General features: G+C 38.1%; 1 protein-coding gene and 1 long non-coding RNA gene across 2 annotated transcripts in view; one reads left to right on the forward strand and one right to left on the reverse strand.

The window, feature by feature from the left end:
- Positions 1 to 255: 255 nt before the first annotated feature.
- LOC116557573 overlaps positions 256 to 13,891 on the forward strand; it is a 55,507-nt gene continuing 41,871 nt past the window's right edge. Inside the window, exons 1-2 of the long non-coding RNA XR_004271579.1 lie at positions 256 to 567; positions 4,754 to 4,842. This is a non-coding gene — a long non-coding RNA (uncharacterized LOC116557573). The remainder of the gene's footprint in view (positions 568 to 4,753; positions 4,843 to 13,891) is intronic.
- Positions 1,943 to 13,891, reverse strand: part of SCIN (scinderin) — an 83,494-nt gene continuing 71,545 nt past the window's right edge. Inside the window, exons 12-16 of the mRNA XM_032287073.1 lie at positions 10,805 to 10,982; positions 10,422 to 10,543; positions 6,592 to 6,669; positions 3,795 to 3,855; positions 1,943 to 3,106 (exon numbers count right to left, since the gene is read on the reverse strand). Of these exons, the coding sequence (XP_032142964.1) occupies positions 2,979 to 3,106; positions 3,795 to 3,855; positions 6,592 to 6,669; positions 10,422 to 10,543; positions 10,805 to 10,982 (567 nt within the window). The 3' untranslated portion in view covers positions 1,943 to 2,978. The remainder of the gene's footprint in view (positions 3,107 to 3,794; positions 3,856 to 6,591; positions 6,670 to 10,421; positions 10,544 to 10,804; positions 10,983 to 13,891) is intronic.

The following is a 13,891-nucleotide window of genomic DNA, read 5'->3' on the forward strand; positions in this document are numbered from 1 at the left end:
TTTTTATTTATTAGTCACAAATTTCAAACAACTAGGAGTGTGCTGTATTGTTTAGGGCAAGAAAGGGTCTGTAAAGCACTGGTAGCTGAGGCTAAATATATTTGTTTTGATTTCTCATCCCCAAAATCTGTGAGTAAAAGCAGAGAAGAAAGAAATCTATTTCATATCAAAAATTAATAAGTATTAGCTCCCCCAAAGAAAAACAAGTAATTATGAAACTTTTCTATTTGTTAATTAGGCTGTATGAAACTGCACTTCAAATCCAAGGAACTATTTTCTATGAGGAATTACATGTAATTTGAGTTTTAAGACTACACAGTGTCATTGAACAATGGAACATTCTCTAGAATAATTTTCTTTAATCCTGCAAATGTTCACCTTTTCAGAAGTAGGTTGTTTTTTATTTTGTTTTATATGGATTTTACTTGTGTTGCAGGTGTTTCTTCAAGCCACATCAACTTTAGTTGTGAAATTAAAATGCCAACTCCATAGCTGACCCTTTCTAGGACACAGTTGCTGGCAATGTCTGTGTTCACCTCTACTGTTCAGGCTGGGCAAAGGGCATAGGTACTTCCTCCCCACAGTGCTTGTGCTGCTAATGCTGCTGTCTTGTTAGCATCACTGCCTCTGAGCCTCTGTGTTTGGGATTTGGAAAAGCAGCATTCTCACAGCTCAGGCTGTGATGAAAACTTTTCTAGTCCAGTGGTGACAGTAGAAGAGAACTCTGGAATTTTTCTGTTTCTTGAGACTTCAGCTCATTCTGCCAATCATGCTTTCCTTTCAAAGCCTTTGCTCTTGGTACTCCTTCAGTCTGCATGTAACCCTGAGGTTCACTCCCCACTCTCTATCAAGATTCTTTTTTTTCCTTTTTGTTTTACACAGCGTTTTGCTCTTGTTGCCCAAGCTGGAATGCAATGGTGTGATCTTGGCTCACTGTAACCTCCGCCTCCCAAGTTCAAGTGATTCTCCTGCCTCAGCTTCCTGAGTAGCTGGGATTAGAGGTGCCCACCACCACACGTGGCTGCTTTTTGAATTTATAGTAGACATGGGGTTTCACCATGATGGCCAGGCTGGTCTTGAACTCCTAACCTCAAATGATCCGCCTGCCTCGGCCTCCCAAAAGTGCTGGGATTACAGGTGTGAGCCAACACATGTGGCCTCGATTCTCTGTTTAGATATCACCTACTGAACCAGGCCTCCCCTGACCATCCTATTAGTATTGCCTAGCCTCCTTCCCTATATTATCTTCTCCATAGGACATATCTTCTAATATATTTCATAATATATCTATGTGTTGATTTTTTTTTGCCTCTTCCCTAGAGTATAAAAACTTCCATAAAAGCTTAGATTTTGTCTGTTTCATTCATGTTGAATCCAAAGTGCCTGGAATAGTGCCTGATACTGAATATATGCCTAATAAATGTTTATTGAATGAACAGTGCCTGGAAGTGCAGCTTCTCTCTGCTTTCTTACCTCCCACGCAAGCCCCAGGACCTCATGGGAGCATTTACCATTAGGCCATAATCAAACTGGGCCCACTTCTCCATGCCAGGACCAAATTTGAAACACATATGCCCTTTATTTCCCCAGAGAACTCCTCAGATCACTTCCCTGCTTTGTTTCCTCTTCACATGAAGTGTAACTTCCCTCCTCAACTACCCAGTCCTATACCCAATGACCAAATTCAATTTCTACTTTACTGGGGCTCCAGATTCTGTCCCAACTCCTATTTTCTGGGGACCTGTGTTTACATGCAATGTCATATTTTAAAATTTGCATAATTATCTAACCATGGAATAGCTGTTTAATTTTGACCACATAATGAGGATGAATTAAGAAATATTAAACTCAAATCTACTTATGCATAGAAGTATTTTACCTTAAAATTAATAGTGTAATTAACTCATCAAACTTGAATAAAATGTTGTAACACAAAACTTTCAAGGAGATGTATTTTAATAATGAAAGACACTAGTGAAATTTCTCTATATGTATCTTTTGTGATATTAAACATTTACTGTCAAATATATATATTTAAGTGGATAACAATACAGTTCATTTTGTCATGAAAGAACTGTTTTCAAAGGCTTTTAAAAAGGTTAAAAAAAGATAAAATTCCTTTTAGAAAATAACACTCAGGAGTTAATGGCATCAAAGTCACATTGATTAAAGAAGGAAAATCACAACAAATTGTTAAAGCCACCTTAACATAAACCTTACTACAAGTATACACATCTTTTGAACACAATATACAGAAAAGAGAGTAACTTCCAAGGCATTACAGATTTCTTCTCTGGCATGTTAAAAAACAAGTTTGATGTTGATGAATGGCTACTGCATGATAAAATTTCCTACCTGACAAATCTCTCTAGGTTGTGCATACTAATTTATGTTTAAAAGTCATAAAAAAAAAAAAGATATAAATCAGTTTCCAGAAGAGCTAATATTGGCCCATAATGAAAGTTTCCTTTAGGTTATTTTAATATATTAATGTAAGAAAATTCCAGTTTAAGAAGAATTTCAAACCAAAACTAAGCATTAAAAAATATGTTTGGTTGAGGTTAATTTTTTTTTTAATTTTTTTATTTTTAGAGACAAAGTCTCACTCTCTTGCCCAGGCTGGAGTGCAGTAGCACAATCTCGGCTCACTGCAACCTCAGCCTCCCGGGCTCGAGCAATTCTCCTGCCTCAGTCTCCCGAAAAGCTAGGATTACAGGTGCGCACCACCATGCCTAGCTAATTTTTTTGTATTTTTAGTAGAGATGGGGTTTTTCCATGTTGACCAGGGTGGTCTCTAACTCTTGACCTCAAATGACCTACCCGCCTTGGCCTCCCAAAGTGCTGAGATTACAGGCGTGAGCCACCACCCTGGCCTTAATTTTCAAAAGACAAATAAACAAAAAAGCTTTTTCTTTTCCTCTACCAAAACACCAATGGGATAACTGGCTTGTAATGTTTGCTTTTTACAAACACCGGATTTACCACCTGCTGGAATCCCAGCCCAGGAACCAGCCTGTGAATGTGGGTGGCTCATGGCCCTGCTTTATGATGACAATTGGTGTCCTCTTGTCTCTTCCAGAAGGGTCTGTCTCAAGGTACATTTTTGCTAAAAAGAGTTATAAAGACATATAAATTCAGTTAGTTTGGTTTAAACTAAAGTAAATATAGATAGAAAATTCTTCCAATAAAAGTAATAAAATAAATTTCTTGAAGAACAAATACTGGCCACGTTGAAAATGAATAAAATTTGAATAAAATTCTTCAAATGAAGGTAATGAATTACATTTCCATTGACCAGGTAGACAAATAAAAACGATTTCATTTGATTTCTGTCATTTGCCATGAAAGGCATCATGTGAGTCTCATTAATGCCTGAAAGAATTCCAAGATTTATGGAACTGTCCTTGTGGCATAATTATTGTTATACTTTGCAATAAAAGGAAAATTGTGCCAGAAAGAACAGCATTAGTCAAAAGGAAGTTTAAAAAATCTGGCTTATTGCAGTCATGGAGGTTTTACTCTTCGTATAATAAAACAAAGGTTGAAGTGAATTTAAGTTTTTCAGGTTACCTTGATATAATTCTATTTTAAATTAGATAACATATTTTTTCTTGTGCCTATTCTGAAATTCTTCAGTTCAAAAAATCCCATTACTCTTTAGTTTTGAGGATGAATGCTAAACTACTTCTCGATTTTGAATTGTATTATTGTAAGACATGGTGGCAAAGAGCAGTCAGACACTTGGTCATAATAGCGACAGGTTACTGCCATAGTTGTCCATTGATTCAGCTTACCAGACTTCAGAGATTCTTTTTTCTCAACTTCATTAGCATCTTTGCCAATCCAAATAAATATCTGAAAAATGAAACAATAACAATATGTATGGTTTCTGGGGTGTTGACTCAGTACTAGGCCCTATGCAAAGTGCTTCACACACACACTGCTCATTGAATCCTCACAACATCCCCAGAAGTTAGGGAGGTGGAGGCGGTGACTCAGAGAGGTACCATCACTTTCCCAGTGTTCACACTCATCAGGAGACATCTAAATTTATATCCAACCAGTTTCATTTCACATTTCACACTTGGATATTTTATGTTTACATGGTATTTTCTACTTTGTAAGGTGATCTTTCACAAAAACAACAGATTGGGTGGATTTTTTTTTCATCCACCCCCTAGGGTGTGATGGCAGTCGAAGGAAACCAAAATATTTCACCTCTAAATACACTTCTTTGACATATTTCAATATAGCTGTTCAGGGGACTAGCAAACAGAAATAGCCCTGCAAATCTGCCTTTTGTGGAAGGAGATTTGCATCTGTAGAGAATCTGCATTGATACAGCAGGCTTTCTCTGAGGCCCTCCCTTTTTGGCATCTAGGGAGGATTTACTGAGAGTCTGATACCCTTAAAGGTTTGAAAGAAACATTTACCATCTATACTTTATGTGAAGTTTTATCTGTAACATCACCACCTTTCCTGGCGAGGCCTCTTCTCTGTCTCCCATAACCAGCTTTGCCCTCCTCCAATCCCCCATTCTTTCTGTAACTTCAAAATGGTACAAAAGCATCAACCATCTGGCCATTTCTTTAGTTATTACATTCTATATGACTCCTGTGCACATTCATGTATTTGTATGTCTTTTCTCCTATTAATCTGCCTTTTATCAACTGATTTTTATGTGACCCTTCGGACAGCGAAGGGGAGATTTTCTCTTGGCCTTACTTACACAGTCACTATCCCCGTTTCCTAGATGTGGACGTCGGCTGGAAGGGACCACATCTAGACACAGAGCTTGTTGACTGGTGATCCCAGACTCCCTCTAGGAACCTCTGACTTAAGGTTAGTGTTTTTCTCCTCTAGTAGCGTGCCCTCCCTATAAGATGTTGGTAAAAATGCTATAATGTTTAGTGTTTAAATAGTAAGGTTTTTTTTAAAAAGTGATAAATTATGCAATCTGTATATATCCTCCTTGTCAAATGTGTGGGTTGGGTACTTTAATGATGAAAAAAAAATTCCTAAATTACCTTACATTGAAATCACTTTTTGTTTTGAGATGGGGTTTCACCACATTGGCCAGGCTGGTCTCCAACTACGTGATCGGCCCACCTTGGCCTCCCAAAGTGCTGGGATTACAGGCGTAAGCCACGGCGCCTGGCCATTGAAATCACTTTAAAATCACTTGTTGGCAGAGCAATTTTGGTCTGTTATGTTTAGACTGTACTCTAATTCATACAGAAAGTGCTGAAATATTTGCGTGCAGGGCACGGAACAAACCATGACAGCATGGTAGAGTAAATAAAAAGTATGATTTTAAAAAATGAAAGATGGCATGGTAAATATTCTAAAAAGTATCGATGATTACAGAAACAACAGAGTTGACTAAATATAAGAAAAATTAAATATATATCAGTAAGGAAGCATGAATTCTTTTGTTATTACTATTCTTATTTTTGAGACAGAGTCTTGCTCTGTCACCTAGGCTGGAGTGCAGTGGGGTGATCTCGGCTTATTACAACCTCTGCCTCCCAGGTACAAGCAATTCTCCTGCCTCGGCCTCCTGAGTAGCTGGAAATACAGGCACCTGCTACCACGCCCGGATAAATATTGTATTTTTTAGTAGAGATGGGGTTTCACCATGTTGGCCAGGCTGATCTTGAACTCCTGACCTCGTGATCCACCCTCATCAGCTTCCCAAAGTGCTGGGATTACAGGCATGAGCCACTGTGCACCCAGCTGCATAAATTCTTAAATACACAGAGTGTTTTATTGACCTGGAGATTTAAATCTAATCTAGAAATAGGTAATTCATTAACTTGGCAAGAATCTGATGTTGGGCCATCAAGTCAAACATAGTCGTTGTAGATCAGAAGCTAGGGTGTGATATAACTGAATGGTTTGTCAATTGGGAACAAACTTAAAAGGAACAATCTCTGTGCTTGACTCTAAGACTAGGCCTAATTCAGATAAGCATTTCACACTTGTTCTATATGATTTAATTCATAAAGTATGTACTTTTCTCTTTCACTGTTAATTTACGTGGACGTTAAAAAAACTATTCGATGTGGCATGTCGAATCACCATTGATTTTCTTGAAAATTAAGATACATAAAACAGTAACATATTTTATCGTGTAGATTCAAAACTATTTTGCCTGTTTTCTTCCCTAAGGGAGGGGTACCCATGACTTCCTGTCAAATTTCAAGAGAAACTTTGGATATGTCGCTTTCCTAAATGGCATTGTACCCCCAGGACATTGTACACACTAATGCACTTATTAGTTAAATGAATTATAAACAAATTAGGAATGAGTAACTTTTACAATTAAATAAAAAAAAACATAATTTTTTGCCTACAACTGTAAAACCAAAGATGGTAGCTCTGGAATATTTTCATAGTAAGAAATCAACGTGCCATATGTATTAGTTTCATTTTTTACTCCGTGTGTGTGTGTGTGTGTGTGTGTGTGTATTTTAATACAGTCTAAATCTTTAGACTCATTTATATCTAGACTTACCATTTCTCAAAGCAAGTTCTGTCATCTCCCAACCCAAAATGTATTCTCTTGTTATGAACAAAGTGTAGTTTTACCTGTTCCCAAGCATCTAGTAACATGACATCATCTTCTGCTAAATCATCCTGGGTGAACTCTCCTGGAACTTCCTCAATCTGAAAGGTATAAAAAGCTATATAAGCAAACATTAAAGCAGTAATATTTCTAATGCATAGGATATAAATGCCCTGTTTTTTCTTTTTTTTTTTTTTGAGCATAGTGAAAATAAAATTTAGTAGTAATTTTTTCCTTCTTTTTCAGGTAATAAAAATTTCAATAATTTGGCATTACAAACTGATGGTATTTTATTTGGCCAGCACAGTGTTTAATATAAACACCACAGTTGTGAAATTAAGTAATTCAAATATAAAGCTGGTGGAACCTTAAAGTGTTCTGAGCTTTAAAAGGAATGTGGCTATGTGGCCTGAGTCTTGAGGCATGCACTCCAACTTTTGCCTTTTTTTCTGCAAATAATCAGGAATACGAAAGGGTGCCAGAGATAAGACCACCCTCAGATCATCACTCCCCACAGAGTAAGAAAGTACTCTTCCTTGAAATGTTTTAATAGCAATCTGTAACTAATCAAATCACTGTAAGTATACACTGGTCTTATATTTTAAAAAATTACATAATCCTGCTTAAATTTCTCTGTCTGCTTATGGTCAGTGAAACGTGAAATCCTCCACTTTAAAATGCTGATCCCATTCATTTGGAGTCAGTGTTTCCCGGGTGGCTATCCTTAAGCCTTGCATTTCCATAAACTATACAATTAATCATGTTTTCTAAATCTCATCTTTAAGGTTGACACATTTGAATGCCCACATATATAGTCAATTTGCTTACAGTCCTTTGTACTTCCAGTCCCTTATGACTAGTTGTTTCACAGATTTATGTTGCCTATCTAGTTCCCAAAGATATTTGAGTTTATCGTCTGAGTATTAAATTATCTTTCATTTTGTAGGTCAAGATTACTTTTAAAAAGTCAATACGCCTGGTAATTTTAATAAATCAAAAATTTTCAATAAGATGACATTATAACATAATATTGCATGTGCAAAATTTTGTTTTTATTTTTAACGGGTTAATTTGTGTTACATTATAGTTAGCATTAAAGGGTAATGGAAGGGTTAGCTTCATCCATCCAGTATCAATGGGCATGTATTAATGTAAAGTTCATTTTTGGAGAATTCTGGGTGAAAACCCTCTGATCCTTAGGCAGGAGTTTGGATTATGGTTCTCAATTCTTTATTTACTCCCTCTGTCATGTAACTTTGCAGTGTAGTGGAGCTGACCGGGGCCTTGGGCCATGTCATATTAACAAAGGTGACTCATCAGGGGCCTTTTGTGTCCTTGGCTTTGTCCCTGGAAAAATATGCATAAACCTAAAACATGCACCCAGCTTAGACGAACCTAGTTCCAGGTAGCATGCAGACATCTCACCATGACAATTCATGTTTGTTATAGTCTGATGAGATTTTGAGATTGTTATACAAAACAAACAAAAAGCCCTGACCATTTAGGGGGCAAATAATTTGTTTATATTATCTTTTTATAGGACATATACCAATCACATAATGATTGAAAAAAGAATAACTTTAGCACTTACTTGGTGTGAGGCACTGTGCTAATCTTTTACATGCATCAGCTAATTTAATTTTCACAACCCTTTGAAGTAGATACTATGATTATCGCCATTTTCCAGTTGAGACAAATACAGCCAAGACTCAGTAACCAGCCTAAAGTCACACAGCCATCAAGTACTACCACCAGTTAAGTGACAACACGTGGGCAGATTAGTTCTAAAAGCAGTGCTTTTAGCTAATAGTTTCTGCTGCCTTGTAGCTACCTCATAGAAATCTACACGTGTAAAGCCTACTTTCTGATAGTAATTATAAGATCAAATACCTTTTAGCAATAATCCTTTTCCTTAAACTATGAAGGGAGCAGAAGGGGTTCCAGATCTCAAACAAGAAAGTGAATTGCTGCAGAGGAAATGTATATTTCTCCTAAAGGCTAATATATGTGCATAACAAAAAGCCAAAAACTAACAGATTTTTTTAAAACCCAACTGAGAACAAAGGCTCGGTATTTATTTTTGTAAAACATATCTTTCTTGGAAACAAACAACTTATTTATAGCAATGTTGATAAATAATGCTAATAGGAAATTGTAGAAGCATATGCTAAAAAATAAGTTGCTTGGATGCAGTATCAAGTTAACAGTCAAAACAATAAAATGGCAGATTTTTCTGATGACAAATCTATAAAATATAACAAGGTCAGGGATTTCCTGTAAAGTAGGTGAACAAATTGTTGTATATAGCAACCAAGTATTTATCTCAATGCACTGTTTAAATCTTTAACTTGTAGGTCAAATCATTTATAAGCTGCAAGTGGGACTTGAACCACTTCATCTCAAATAATTTTATTTCTAGTAATCAAAGTATCTGGCAAAGTACATGGGAAATTTTCTTTCCTGTGCTGAAAAATAAAGTTTGCATTCATTCACTAGGACATGTTGACCAAAATCTGTAGATCAAATTTTATATAAAAGAGGAATTAATTCTTTAAATGAAAAATTTACCGAAAACTTAGTACATCAAACAGAGTATAACATTTTTTTTGAAACTGAGGTGAGAGGCTGTGGTCCAGGATATTCCAGAGTGCAGTGTAAAATCACTCTTGTATTGTTTTGTATTGCATGTTTGTTTCCCCCAGAATTCCTTGTTAACCCCAGTAGCATGGTAGTAGGAGGTGGGGCCTTTGGGAGGTAATTAGGTTCACGAGGCCATGAGGGTGCAGTGCCCCTGCTTAGTGTCCTTATAAGGAAAGAATGAGACTAGAGCTTGCTCTCTTGGCCATGTGAGGACACAAGGAGACTAGAAAGTGGTCCCTCACCAGACATCAGATCTGCTGGTGCCTCGATCATGGACTTCCCAGCCTTCAGAACTGTGAAAAATAAATGTTTGTGGTTTCAACCACACAGTTAATGGGATTTTTGTTATAGTAGCTTGAACTAAGACATGTATACACATACTTCTAACTTTACTTCTGATTGACTAGAAGTCAAAGCCTGTAAATGACTATGGAATGAATCATTCCTGTTGATTTCAGTTAATTTGCAACTGCATATATAGCTTTCTGTGATTTTGCCCAATGATCATATTTCCATAATGTTTTTAATTCAGTCAACATGGTGAAAATTTTTTCTCAGCTGGGAAATTGACTTGTAGAATTTACATAGTTTGATCAGAAACAACAATTGCTGCCCATAGAAAATGCCAAATTATTAAATTAAGAAATCCAACCACATACATATTCATACAGCAACTGCATGCTCACAGAGGTGTAAAGTAGCTGGTATTTTTAAGAGCAGCTTAATCTATATTGGACATAACAGTATTAATGCTTTCACATTCATTACATCATTATCCCTTAAAAATACCTTGTGTAAGGAACAGAAAACCAAATACTGCATGTTCTCACTTGTAAGTAGGAGTTAAATGATGAGAACACGTGGGCACATAGAGGGGAACAGCATACACTGGGGCCTATCAAAGGGTGAAGGGTGGGAGGAAGGAGAGGATGAGGAAAAATAGCTAATGGATACTAGGCCTAATACCTGGGTGATGAAATAATCAGTACGACAAACCCCCATGACACAAGTTTACCTATGTAATGAACCTACACATTTACCCTTGAACTTAAAATAAAAGTAAAAAAAAAAAAAAACAGCCTGTGTAGAGCATGGTTTGCAGGCAGGCTGAAACTGAGATTCAAAACAATAGCACGTCTGACAGTGTCAGAGCCACATGGTAATGCCCCTCCCAGCATTGTTAGGTTCTATCCCACTGTTTAAAGACACTTACAATGAATCTTCCAGTTTTGTTAGAGCAACCGTAAAGCCGAGGTGGATGATCTTCAGCCTGGATTTCTAGTAGTGGTGAGGTCTGGTAGTCTTTTTTCCCTCCAAGGGAATTCCAGAACTCCTCTGTGGAAAACACACTCAGTCATCCAGTGCATTTTCAGGGACATATGCTTGCTATTGCTTTACATGAACAAACATTATCTCACTTTGACATCAATGTTGAGAAGTTACTTAAAGAAATCAGGTACCATCACCAACCCCAACTAATGGAGAGAGTGTTAACCCTTATAAGTCATTAGAAAGTGACTTTTTGGTGAAAAAAGGATGATTAGCCATCATATCAATATATATTCTAGTTAGTGCCCTTGGCCCCACAGCACACACCTGGTTCCTTGCCTTCTTGGATCCTTGAGGTTTTGCACTTGAGGACACCTGCTACATACTCTGCTCCCTTCTCCTCCTCCTGGCTAGCACCTTTTCCTATCCAGATGTAGCCACTATTTTGTGGCAGTTTCAGGACAAAAGCATCGTTAGAATTCAGTAAATTTGCATCAACATCAACCTGGAAATATGAAGAAAAATAAAACAGTGATTAAAATTCATTGCTGCTCCCTCAATAAACATGTCCCAGAAACTGTGACTGTGGCAAAGCATCCATAGCCTTCTGCCCTATCCCAGGAAATTAAATCAAGGCAGCTCTGGGATACCTCCATGGTGTTTTAAACCTTAGAGTAGGAGCACTTTGGTCTGTGTCACTTGTGAATTTATGACTCTGTGTCCATCACTATGAGAACCTTCTGAACATATGACTGTGGTACTATGTCACTGGTATGACTTTCTGCATAATTGTGGAACAAGTATGATGTGTGATTCTAGAAAGAGGAAGAAGAACCAGAAAGCAAGACTGAGGGGAGCAGCTGAGAGGGAGGAAAACAAGAGAGTGTAGTGATCTTGAGGCAAATGAGGAAAATGCTTTAAGAAGACAGGGGTGATGTGCTGTGCCAAATGGTGCTGCTTGGCCAACCACACTGAACTGCCAGGATTAAGGCATCCACAATGTGGAGAGTTGAATTTCACCAGGTTTGTCAGGAGCCTTTCCAAGGAGAGACCACAAGAGGAGGAAGGAGTGGCTGTTGGAAGTTTTAAAGGCATGTCCAGGAATTGGGAAAATTCAGGAAAATGGTTAAATTCCTCTCCCAGCAGGAAGGAGGCCTCACAGACCAAGCTCCAAGAAATCTATCAGATGTGATGGTGGAGAATTACAGGAACCAAGTCTAGCTTCCCGAGCCTCCAATTTCTAATCTATACATCTCATTATAGGTACAGAGGAAAGAGCCAGGATGATGGATAGAAGGTGACAAGAGACCCGTGCCTAGACTGTTGTGAGATCAGGAAATGAGATCTAAAACAGAACCTTTATAAAGCCGTAGCCTGCCAGGAAAAGAAGACAGGAAGAGTTGTAAAATGATCTTGACTGGTGCATTTTAGAGAGGCTAGGAATGTGAAATCTGGTTTGAGAGGCTGCAGGGAGGTAAAGAGATGCACTGCAAGCAGCTGATGAGGTCTCATAAAGGAATACCCACTGGGGAAGAGATCAGAATGTAACAGTGGTGCATTTTGGTTGACTTTCCCATCTGAAATCAACTGAGAATGCTCATAGTTAATGAGTGTTTAAATGTCATAGTTTTTAAATGTCAAAAAAGTAGTCATAATTAAACACAGAAGGTGTGTACAGAAGGTTCTGGATGAGATCAATACATATGCCAGCATTTAAACCATATGACTGAATGAGACCATGGTGAAAGGGCCAAGGCTGAGGCTTGGAGCGCCCAAGGACTTAGAGTTCAAGCAGAAGAGGAAAACCCAGCAAACGACCCCAGGAGGAGTGGCCAGTAGGTTAGGAAGAAACCATGGTAAGTAAGTGTGGGGATACGTTCACCTAGTGAAAAAAGAAGTGTTCAATAAACCTGGGAAGGCTGACTGGCAAATGCTAGTGGGAGGCTGAGAAAAATGAGATCAGAGAAGTGACCTTTGATTGTGGCATGGGGGAGGTCATTGGCAAACTAGATAAAAACCGTTTCAGTGGACTAGTGGGATGGACACCTGATTGAGGTGGCTTTAGAGAGAACTGGCTTTAAAAAGTAGGCATAGTGAGTGAGTGAAAACACTTAAGACAAACCTTTCAATAATATGTGCTCTTAAGAAGGACAGAGAAATGATGTAGTAGCTGGAGAAGGTCATGGTCAAGGTCAAGACACAGTTTTTAAAGAAATGACAGGAGGTTTTTGTTACAGCCATCTTTGTAGTTCAAAGTAAATGATTCCAGATAGAAAAATAAATTGATGATACAGAAATGACAGGAGATTACTGCCTGCAATCACGATGAACTAGAAGCAGAATAAATGCACGGGAAAGACGGAAATCCAGGAGATTCCTTAGGAAAGCAAGAGAGGAAGGGATCCTGGATAGAATTTGTTGGCCAGATGGGCAGGGGAGGAATTGGGCCTTAGATAGGAGCCATAGGCTATGTAATAAACATTTAATAAATAACTTATTGATATATCACTTTACACAAATATATTATTCATTGCTAATTTATGGATAATAGTATATATTATTCACTTATAAGATACTTTATTATATGGAAATTGCTAATATATTTATGAACTTAAAAATGTAGATAAAAATTTGATATCTATTTCATAAAAAAGGAGGGAAAGAGAATATATATACAGATGCAGACAAATTGATGAAATTGCAGGGGAGTGGATAAGGTGATTTAAACAAAATTTATCTTCTCTGTGAACTCTGAATCAGAGTTATCAGTAGAGAGAAGTGGGTGCTGGGGATCTCGGGAGAAAGGAGGACATGAAGGATGGGGTGTGAAGGAGCCAGAGCGTTCATGGATTCAGCTATAGGCCTAGAGAATTGTCAGAATGTGCATTCTGGAGAAAAGGGGCCAAAGGACAGGAGACAGTTGTCATTGATTAGATGACTGGAACAAATTTCTGAGGAGCTATAGTTACTGCAAATGGCAAAATGTAGTCTAGGACCATGTGAATGTGAGATGAAATGCAGTCAAGGAAAAGACTGCTGGAAGAGAGAAGCCAGAGAGATGGAAATAGTGAGACAATGGCTGAAGCCATCAAAGAAGAGGGCAAGGACAGGCAGTTCAGTCTATGAGAGCACAAGAGGTCTGGAGGAGGGAAAGTCTGATTAAAAAGGAGAGAGGCAAGATAAAATCAAAGAGGTAAGAGTCAGCAGGGAGGGAACTTGTCCAGCCCTATCCTGAGGCCATGGTAAGTGGGCCTTGGGAAAACACAACTTCCACTTGGGAACGCTGCAGGGGAATCTGTCCTCAGAGGACAGACTTAAGAGAAATCAGGTGCAGGCAGAGGGAGGCTTAGAGAAGTTGCAGGTGGAGGGATGAGATGATCAACCCGGGCTTAACGGGTCTGCTGATTGACTTGT

This window comes from Sapajus apella, unplaced genomic scaffold (genome assembly GCF_009761245.1).
Source record: "Sapajus apella isolate SASKATOON/1434 unplaced genomic scaffold, GSC_monkey_1.0 scaffold19, whole genome shotgun sequence".
Lineage (NCBI taxonomy): Eukaryota > Metazoa > Chordata > Mammalia > Primates > Cebidae > Sapajus > Sapajus apella.